Raw genomic sequence first — 10,808 nt, 5'->3', positions numbered from 1 at the left:
GCGTAGCGTGGCTTCTGTCCTCCAGCTGCCACTCCTCGTCTGCAAGAAAACGGCAGCAAGTAGGTGGTGGCCGTACACTGCAGGCAGCTGAATCCAAAGTCTTCTCTGGGTGACGAGCCTGGGCGTCGTTTACCCGCATTACCCTGGTTCAGTTACCCAGAACTATGTGAGGCGGCATGTCAACACAAAGTAAGAGTATTAACAAAGACAGGTATCATTGTTACTATGCACGTCTATTTCATCTACAGGGTGCCCAAGAAGTCCCTGCATCGCTCTTGACATAGTAAAAATAAGGAAGTAAATAGGTTTTATTGATAGTCCTGCACTGAAGATGTTAAAAAAAATAATGTTATCAGAATTATATTTTTGTTACAGCACTGCAGTCTTTGAGTTCCGAATCCATGGACCAACAGTTATCTTGTAAAGGAGAGATTAGTGGAGGATTCGTGGGTGCATGAACGTCCGCAGATAGGAAAAACTATGTAACGCATGATGAGACCATTTGCCTCAGTCCCCCTCGTAAAGTAGTCATGCCTGATTGAGATAAATGTCCAGTATTTTCAGGCTGTCTCAAAGACAGGCCACGTATTGGAAGCAATAAAAAGTGACAGGAAACGTGTGTCACCCACTCTTAATCAGATGAGCAGTCTCCAATGAAAATCATTTGCAAAAGAGTAGTTGGACTTCAAGCATCTTCTTCAACAATGCACGACCACACTGAAAAAATATGAATACGAAAGGATTTAGGCCCATGTTTGTTACTGAATTATCTGACAATGGTGTGGAGCAACGATTTGTAACCTACCGTACTTTGTTGTGGTGACTTCTGCCATGTCTCGCTCAAGAGTGTTGTTTACGAATAAATGTGCCATATACCACAGTTTGATCAGGAAAAAATTGTTTTCTTGTCTAAGGAAAGTACCGATATTACCAAGAGTTGGAAAGGAACCTACCTCACCTTATGTGGGATATTATGTAATCAGAATACCTGTTAGGACCACATTCTTTTGAAGCTTACATGAATGGGAATTTCATATTTCTCAGTACAACAGAAGTTTTTAGTATCTCAGCTCCATGACAAGGCAATCACGGATCTTGTGTGGTTGTAGAAGGAAGGAGCTTGAGTCTCGTTTTGTTGGTCAGATTAATGGATTTCTTAATGAACAACTTATTCTCGGATTGTATTTGGTTCTGCAGCATTTAAAGCCACATTAAGATCGTTACCACGAAATCCCAACATTACCACCTCAACAACCTTTTGAAATCGTCATGACAAACTTTTGATCTTACCACGCAAATAACAGAATATGAAGAATAATAAAGCCTCATGTGGCTCAACGTTGAAAGATTAATGGAAAATTGACACAAGTGTTGAGGAAGTCTTTCAAAGCAGAATTACTAGAACGATCCGTAATAAAGCAAGGGGGACAGCGAGACACATAGATATCTGAGGAAGGTGTGATCGTCCATACACTGATCCGTTGGATACGTATTTTTTTAAATATCTAACTACGTCCATATAGAATATACTCTTTTGACATAACTCCATAGGCGTCCTGTACAAAGAAATAGGATGCAGGCTGAATTCTCGTCTGTGTGATATTTCACTTTCCTCCGTGAACTTAGTGACCCCATCACGCAGCGTCAAAAAAAGTGATGGAGCATATTTGTCACCAGTTTGTTTCGTTAGCACGAGATTGTCGAGAAAAAGCACAACAAAATACAGTAACTGACGATTTAGGAAGTACCTTTACCACAATGAACGATTTACTGTTAATAGTCTGTTTGCATACATTCAAAAACACGCAGAAAAATGTAATTACTTCGTCTCACTGGTACCTTGTGTAATGATAATAACGCAGAAATAAATGCAATTGGGACATATATGCCTCAGCTGCTGAGTGGATGAATGTGGGATTGCAACTCCAGAGATTTGGGATTCAGGCATTGCTCCCGAGATTCCTTCTGTCACTTATCTCTTCTTTCACCTCTGACACTGATTTATGGGAAACGAAAATGATGGAACTGTAGAATTGTTCGGAGACCCAATAATTAACTGTGTCCCGCAATTATTAACTGGGTAAGTTAGTTCAAAAGTAGGAAGACGGCGAGTGACGACAACCTGCAGTAGGACAGCACTGTGGTGACCAAACCAGGCTTCAGCTTGATGACGGCTTTACCTACTGCATTCTGAGAAGTCCTGATGGTCGTTGTCCTCGAGCACTATTGCTGTTCAGAGTACAAATCAAAGGAGAGTGATACTGATATGCTACACGTCATCCAATGTATACCTCATTGGCGTGTTGAGCGCAAATGTATACCCAGTAAAACGAATAAGTTCTGAAAGATTCTTATACACAGGCACATCCTGTGGAAGGCCGAATGCACGACTTTATCGTAAACACTCCATTTTCTTTGTTATTCATTCCATTCCCACCACATTATCGTGTGGTGCGCAAGGTTCAGACACTTTGCTGCTTTTTGGGGAGAATGAATAAAATGGTAGGTTTCAAAAAAATAAAAGCCATAGCGTCTCTACATAAACACATGTACATTGAAGCTGATGATGGTGCTATGGTGAAGATAAGGCTCTTGCTTCTGGCAAGTCACTGGCAGTCAGTTCCCAATATCTACTACGAGGGTAATACAGTATGATGCAGGTGCCGGCCAGAAAGGGTGTATGTATTCAAGGTGTTGGAGTGGGCTGGGAAGTATGATTGACAAGTTGATGTGGGTAGAGGGAGGTGTGAGGGAGGAATGACAGTGGTCAGGAGGCTGGAAGCGGGATCATCTACATATTGAAGAGGTGTAGACGCTAGGATTATAGCTGGTTGGAGGAGTAAGTGTCTACATACTATTCTGGAACAGGGAGAACCAGCCAGCTGAAGTTCCGCTCGAATAGGATACAGAAGGGTGGCAAGTGGAGGGCGCACCAGAAGCCTAGGTATCCAGAGGATAGGCGAGAAAAATTGCTTTTGTTTCCCACGTTTATGGAACGTTTGCAATTTGTGACAAAGTTTGAGGAATCTCAGAAGAGAGGGCAATGTAATCAGCTGGTAGAGGTTGCGTCTGAGACTGCAAATATGATACAGAGTGCAAGGTGTTCTAAGACTGTAAGGAATGTTAAATTTTTGAGAGTGCTGAGATCCAAGCTATATTGGCGGAAGTAACACTGGGGCCACTAAGGCTTTTGGAAAGACGAAGGAAGAAACAAGATCAGGGGTTAACGTCCTGTTGGTGAAACAGCTATTAGAGCATAACCCAGAATAGGGAAGAACGGGGAAGCAGGACAGCTGCGTCCATCCATAGGAACCGTCGTGTCATTCACCCTACGCTGAGTAGGGACATCGCAGAGAAACTAAATTTGGTCGAAAATCAAGTTTGTAGCCACCAGCTTACCACAGCATCGCCTCGTTCAGTTGGTTTTTTCCAAGTACAGAGGATGGCTGGATGATGGAATCCCCACATTGTCGAGTTTGCTGTTTTCTTAATTTGAGTTTGTTGTAGGCTGTGGTTCCGTGATTATTCCAAGATATAAGAAAGTGAGAGTCCTCTGCCCATGTCAGCAGAGAGAAATGGAGCAACAGATCCGCGGCCTTACTGCGAGCGCTTATCTTCCTCCACGTAATTGGGCACTGTCCTTGCATTGTGAGAGAACTGTGACTCGGAGTTATCTATTGAATGTACATGACTGTAATGGATGCGTTAGGAACTTAACATCCACATCCGACACACATGTTGTTGTGTCTTGCTTTTAATAAATTTACAAGTACATAAATGAAACAGTCAAAAGAACGCCTTTTTGTTTGGAAAGCGATAAACTTATTTTTAGCTCCTCGCAGCTGTGACTGCAGGAGCACGTGTGGTATTAATTGGGGTTCAGATACACAGGAGCTGCTGAAAACACTGAGCGGCATTACAGTACAAGTCTGCAGATGATGAACACTGAACGTTTACTACAGTTGTGCCAAATATGTGTCTGTTGTGGGCCATCGACTCTCTGTATGTGCTTGCTTGGCCTAGGCTTCACTGAGTGACGTTACGCCGACACTGCACTCTGAAGGCAGAAATTCGTCGCTTCTCTGCAGTCGTCATGGAACTGTTGATACCCTCGTAGACAGAACAGAGGCTGGACTCTGGCAGAACTCGTACCAGGCACTGGCAGAGCTGGAAATACTTGTCGTGTGTGGTGCCTCGAAGCTACAGGAGGAGTGGCTTACTGCTTCTTTCTCATAGGTGGTGGCGATGCTGCTTACGTGTACAGCATCTCTGCGGTGGTCGATTGACGATTTGCTGCAGGCGATTGTCGTCGACACCACATGTGTCACCTTCAACAGTGTCACAGGCATCAGTGTATCATGATACACTGAGGAGAGCTAATGTAATGTAGAACACTGACACGAGGTCTGGTGATGAGAAACTTTATGCTTCAATTCCCCCTCCCATTACTGGGGAAATACCAGCAATGCAAATTTCTTCCATTACCTGGATTCGAACCAGCTTACCTTTGAAGAGAGTACCACCACACAGTCATGTTAATGTGTGCCATGGTGGAAGTTAGGGAGAGAGAAATGATTGGTGGTATTTATTGTAATAATTCCTTGGGTTTTTAACAAAAGTGTTTTTGATGTAGCAGAGGCTACACCAAGAGGTGAAGTTATCGAGGCAGATGGAGATATGCTGTTGAGTAAGATTTACAGTGACAAAAGAAGCATGGTGTGCCAGACAAGGAGCTATACAGTAAACATAATTCATTGGGACACCTGGCACTTGCCAGTTTCCTCCCAGAGATCTGAATGTGCGACTATTGCGGAATATTTCGCTAATGGAGGAGTCATCATACCACTTTTCAATTGTAGGCGACATGTCCTGTGGACAGACACCAGTGGTTCCCATTACCTTCTGCATTCTCATGCCTTTGAGCATTGCAGACTCTTCAGGGTTTTAGGAGCAGGGGAAAAAAGTGCCTTGAAGCTCTATCCTCCCATCCATCATTACTGACGATTTTTGTTCTAAATTTAAGCAGTAGCGAGGTTCGAACCTGGGTTTCATGACGTTTTGATTAGTATACAAAGACACTACCCTTAAATCGTAGGGGAGCCGTCGGATGTAAACTTGCGTACAGTATGATATCACACAACTTGACTAGAGCTAGTAGGAAATAACAGTTTTGCTTCTCTCTCTCTCTCTCTCTCTCTTTTTTTTAAGGAGGTCGAAAGTAATGGAGTCATGAGCAGCCTCTCATAAGAATTTCCTGAAATTGTAAGAAGTCGTGGTCTCCTTCATTGCTTCCATATTCCGCCCTCACAATCATATTCTGCACATCAAGGCGCTTCATTCGAGCCCAAACTCGATAAGATAAAGTCAGTATTGTATGAATTCATGTAAATGATATGCAAATAACTAATAAATCGCAAGTGCGCACCGTGGTTGAAATACCTGAGGCTGACGTACACACATACATTCCAGACTCGAGGGTCACAGGAGTTTCTAGCTGGAGAGAGGCAATTGCACCCCAGGAGGCCGGTCCCAAGCTATCTACGTCGGCCAGTGAGCGCCTGTAGAGCAGACAGCGTTAGCCCGAGTGAAAGGACGACCCCGTGTTCGGCTTAAAAGCAAATTCCACTACATTGTGTGGGAGCGGTTAGCCTACGCATTCTTTACACATAGAACGCAGTTTCAGAGATTTTCACAGGGAGACAGCAAACGCCAAACACCGATACTACCGATTTCCGGATTGGTCACCTTAAACAAAACGCCATTCTCCCGTTTTAGAAGAGCAATGCTGACTGGCAGATGATATTTCTGACGCCTTGAGCTGAAGGAGTAATGGAAGAGATCGAAAGATATACCCCTTCACGTCTGGCGTGCAGAGGGGCCGTTCCGTTGTCGCTCTTGGAGCGAGAACACGTAACGAGAGCGTGCGCGCTCGTACGTGTACTCAAAGAGCGAGGAACAAGTCTCTCCTCAGTACTTCACTGGGAGAGCACCTATGTCCAGAGCGAATCGAAGTGAAACTGTATATTGAGTCCTTGCGATTAAGCGTTGTTCACTGTGTTGGCCGCCACACCTATTGTGCCGTGTGAACGGACTGAGTTATAGTTAAACGCCTGCGAGCGAATTTTTGAGTGGCATCGCGGTGGACTGGTTACCTGACCGGTGTACCACGCCAATAGTTAGACTAGGGGCGAACAGGAGTTCTCGACTTCATCAAGGCGTAGGGAGAGTTTGATTGGCGAAGGTCAATCCAGATAGAACGAGAGTTGTCTTATTTGTCGGCAGCGAGCGGCGCAGACAGCAGTCATCGCAGCCACAGCTCTTGCGACCCCCACATTTCCTCCACAACAGTACCCTTCACTGCATATCACACATGACAGCCTCGACTGTACCTAGCAACATTCTAACCGATAATTATTCAAGTTGAGTAGGTGCGGCTCTCAGCCATTCTGCCAAGTCAATAACAATCTTAAACTTTGTATAGAAATTTCATTACCGAATCCTATCCTTAAGAGGTAACTTCACATTCTGAAAAGAACCCACAAATAACGTGTTCAATTCATAACTAAAAGTGCTATTGTGATTTCTCAGAATTTTTGCAAAATAAATAATAATTTTCGTTACTTTCATGTATATCTTACACTAACTAGCACTACTCCAGTACCCAAGTATCCCACTAGTTACGTAACACATTTTGTGAATTTTTATGTCATTTCCTTACATTGGACGACTCCGGAAGGTATTTATTGCTGAAAGTTATTCAGGCATTTCTCTTTAGAACTTTAGGAGTGTCTGTCTGACTTCTGTAGTAGTGTGGGGGTGGAAATTGCATCTTGCAGGGGCCAAAGGGTAAAGGGTACATCTCAGATTAATCTGTTGCGCAGAATGACAGAATAGCACCACCCCACACGCTCACAAAATGTGTGGCTTTATAGTCTTGTGTTGTAAATGCTATATTTAATTCGTTTTGTGGCGTTATAGACAGGTATTTTAAACTGGGACCAAGAGATATGGTGGTCGTATTTGTGTGACATTGTATGTACCGAATTGTCGAGCAGTCATTAGATACAGTGAGTATATCTTTAAGATATGAAGCACTGAGTCTGGCTTGTTGAGGTTGTTTGGTAACGTGTGGTTGTTATGGATGAGAGGAGAATGAATCCTTTTTCAATAGATTGTTCAGTTTATGGAAAATGTGGCAGTGTTTTTGTTCATGTGTATCACCAATCCCAGGGTTTCTGATCTGCAGAGTGAGGTGCTGGTATCAGGATGTCTCACAAGCACCCATTGGCAGTACCATCTGATTCTATGTTGTAGCAATTATCTGTGCTTTGTAGAGTGTATAGTGACTGGGACTGTGTTACGAAACTGTAACAATTTTCATTAAAGTATAGTTGTAGCATTGAGATTACATGTGACTGATGAAGATCCTGTTGGAGCTGAGGGAGCAGACATGTGGATGGAATGCTACGCTGCTGCTTTGTCTTGATGTTTTACGTGGCGAAACAAGGTTAGGTATAGGTTTTAAGCTGATGTTTTGGTGTGGCTGAAGATAAAGTTGGATTGCTTTTTGGAACAGGTAACTTGGATGTTAAAAGTGGAAGGTGACTGTTGGTGTTGTCGTCATCTGTTGGACGAGAGTAGAAGGCGAGTGAATGTTGTGGAAAAACTGGATGTCTTTCATGTTAGGGATGCGACACAAAAAACTGTTGAGATGATGACGGTGAGCTCGACTGATGGTGTAGAACACTGTGGATCTGAACTCAATATATTTGGTGGTGAGGATGCAATGCATGTAGTTGTTGGGATGCGGAATGTAAGTTTAGTGTCGTGAATAATGCGTTTACTTTATATTTATTAGATCATTCGAGTTGAGGCTGTGTAGATGATGCAGTTGTGCAAGGATTGTACATTTGGGCCCAGTTAACATGGGTGGTTTTACGAACTTCCAGTATGCTGCTGTAGTTTGGGTCAGCAACTTCTGGTAATCAGTGAACGAAAAACCGTTCCGAGGTTTTGTTCATTCGATGAGTTATCTGCATGCACTGTAAATGTTCATTGCACGTTTTTGACATCTTCGGAAATGCCATTTTCGACTATGTTATGGTGATTTGATAATGGGTCTCGGTCCGAAACAAATCATCGAATGAATAAAAAATAAAAATTTGCAACTTGGACTGGTCTTGTTTGTAATTGGGATAGGCCAGGTGGTTCTGCGATACCGGGTCAGATAGTCGTCACACAGGAAGTATTTTTGACATCTGTAGCCTCGGATTTGCGATTTAGTTGATTTTACACAATGGCAGCGACAGCAAATCAGGACTCAGTTCCTGATACGTTGGTCTGTTGTGGGCAAGCATCTAGTTCTGCTGGACAGTGATGCGTAAAACAGCCGACAGTAAAGCGCCACGGTTTTAATAGTGGCGAGGGCAACTCTTTCAGACAGGGCCGTTGTAGCAGCCTGCTGGATGTCGCAAGCCATCTCCAACATCGCCACGTGCTCAGAAGAGATTCGCACCCGTTTCTTCTTTCTCTCCCCCTCCCCCTCCCCCCCCCCTCCCTATCTCGACCGAACTGCCACGCCACGATCTCTCCGATCTCTCTGGATTATCATGACAACTTTCCCCTGAAGATATCTTCAATGTCGGGCTTAAAGTTAGCTTCCAGACAAACGGTTAGTTGTCCACAACTCTGTAAGGTCTTGTCGCTGCTCATTCTTTAATATCTTGTCGCCACTCGTGAGGAATTGAAACATCAACTACAGCTCACACGTTTGTTCTCGGTGTCCATAACAGTTTCAGTCATAGTTATAGAGTTGCTGCCGAGTGCAGCTGAGTCTAGAAACAGATGGGGTAAAAGTCTGCCTGTTTAGTAACTTGCTAACAATGCGTATTTCCGTTTATGTGCCACTATTATTCTTATGAGTGTCTGCAGTAAATTATCGGCTGCAGCAGAAATTTTGTAAACACCGTTCTTCGCAGTATTACAGTCCGTGGTTCTAATATACGCTTATTCTTATGATAACTTACTTCTTTATGTGTTGTAACCCTTTTCGACCACCTTAGTTTTTTAATTAGTTGGTTTACTACCAATTAGAACCCTGCAAGTTCGATTGCCTGAAGCGGTCAAGAGTGACAACGGCAGGCATAAATAATTTTTCCGCTGAGGGAGCACAAGCCCACTGTCTCCCCTTCCTCTCATTTAAGTGGAGTTACCCCCTACCGAACAAGAAGCTATCAGACAGTTACAAAGAAAGAAATGAATGGACGATTACAGCTCGTTTCATGTCTGGTGCAACGATAGATAGATGATCGAGTAAGAGATAAAGTCCAGCAACGAGAGCAAAATAATAAATTTAAAGAATATAGTGATTCGAACAAATAGAGTTGATTACCAGACAGGTTTGATAGCTGAAAATACAGTGTTTCCTCAGTCCTATTACAGTTCATAGTACTGACACTTCAAAGGATAATATTAACAGTGTACCTCATACAATTAACTGTTCTGTTACAAATCGAAATATTGTTCGTCAAAGAAAATTAGTAAATACGAACAGTATCATGCCAGGATCATAGACGAGAAATGTAGAACACTACACGTTACAGTATTGACTAAACATTAGCTTGTCTGAAGCCGTTAAGTTGCAGAAACCATTCGCCATTTTCAAAACAAGCCTTAGACTAGGTCTGAAAAGAAAAAAAAAAAAAACTACGTGTACAGAAGTTTAGAGCGTTTATAGAAGATAAGAAGGAACACTTTTTTATATGAGGCACGTGTCGCACATATATGAAGGTCTTATCTGCACTGGCGTTCAGAGACGGAGTTCAAAGTGCTGTGGGATGGGCCCTGTTTTAAGACACAATACGAATCAAAAAATCGAAGGCTAAGCGGAGTCAAAAAACTTTGTAAATCACGAGTTTCTGTAACCATGTCCTTCACTACTGTCTCTTAGTGCTAGTTCTTTACTCCATTTTGAATTAAATGATCCCTGTGTTTTCTATAACTGTAATGAATACTTTAATGGATAAAAGGGAGATAAACTCCAATAAACCATAGTGAGTGCGACAGACATTTGAGTGTACACTGGTCTATACCTGATTATCACGTGCCCTGGCCTGTCCTTGTCTTCTTCCACCTCGTAGTGCTCCACCTGTTTGCTGGCTAATTGCATGTCATGTACACATCCGGTTAATTTCGTGCGCAGCATGTCATTCACACGTTCCATGTCCTTAATCCAACCGTGGAGTTGCTGATCACTTGCGTGGTTACCCTGAGACACACAGAAAATAGTTGAAATTACTTTCATAATATCGACAAGCAGCAGCCTGTCTTAGTATACAGTTACATGTAGCACTATTACATGACACTGAAATTACTGCCAGCGCGTGAGTGTAGTACATTCAGTTTTGTGCAGGCATAAAAACATTAAATCACAGCAGATGCCTAGTGGGGTTTTATTAAATAAATACATTTCTCAAACTGTGACATCCGATAAGAGAGGTGCAGATATTTCTTGGTAGTTGACATTACAGACGTCTGAATGTATGAATGTATACTCCCGTGACGATGTATCCAACTGAAATGTTCTGGAGCTGCCAGCAGCGTCGAGTTCCTACGTGTAAAGCCACATGGCGTAGCTGGAACTCTGACGAGATTCTATTCAAACTTTTGAACGATTTTCGAAAATAGAATGGCCAGACTGTTGACAAATCCGTCAAAATCCTACTCGTTACCAACGCTGTGACAAACCTGAACACATGTTTTGACCTTCTACAAACGCAACGATAGACATCCGCCGCTCCATATCTGAA

General features: G+C 43.0%; 1 protein-coding gene across 1 annotated transcript in view; it reads right to left on the bottom strand.

Annotated features, from left to right (window-relative positions):
* Positions 1 to 9,951: 9,951 nt before the first annotated feature.
* LOC124741227 overlaps positions 9,952 to 10,808 on the bottom strand; it is a 49,013-nt gene continuing 48,156 nt past the window's right edge. Inside the window, exons 4-5 of the mRNA XM_047248723.1 lie at positions 10,092 to 10,267; positions 9,952 to 10,000 (exon numbers count right to left, since the gene is read on the bottom strand). Coding sequence (XP_047104679.1) covers positions 9,952 to 10,000; positions 10,092 to 10,267 — 225 coding nt within the window. The remainder of the gene's footprint in view (positions 10,001 to 10,091; positions 10,268 to 10,808) is intronic.

Source organism: Schistocerca piceifrons, unplaced genomic scaffold (assembly GCF_021461385.2).
Source record: "Schistocerca piceifrons isolate TAMUIC-IGC-003096 unplaced genomic scaffold, iqSchPice1.1 HiC_scaffold_1886, whole genome shotgun sequence".
Classification (NCBI taxonomy): domain Eukaryota; kingdom Metazoa; phylum Arthropoda; class Insecta; order Orthoptera; family Acrididae; genus Schistocerca; species Schistocerca piceifrons.
This window is presented reverse-complemented; position numbering and strand designations above follow the sequence as displayed.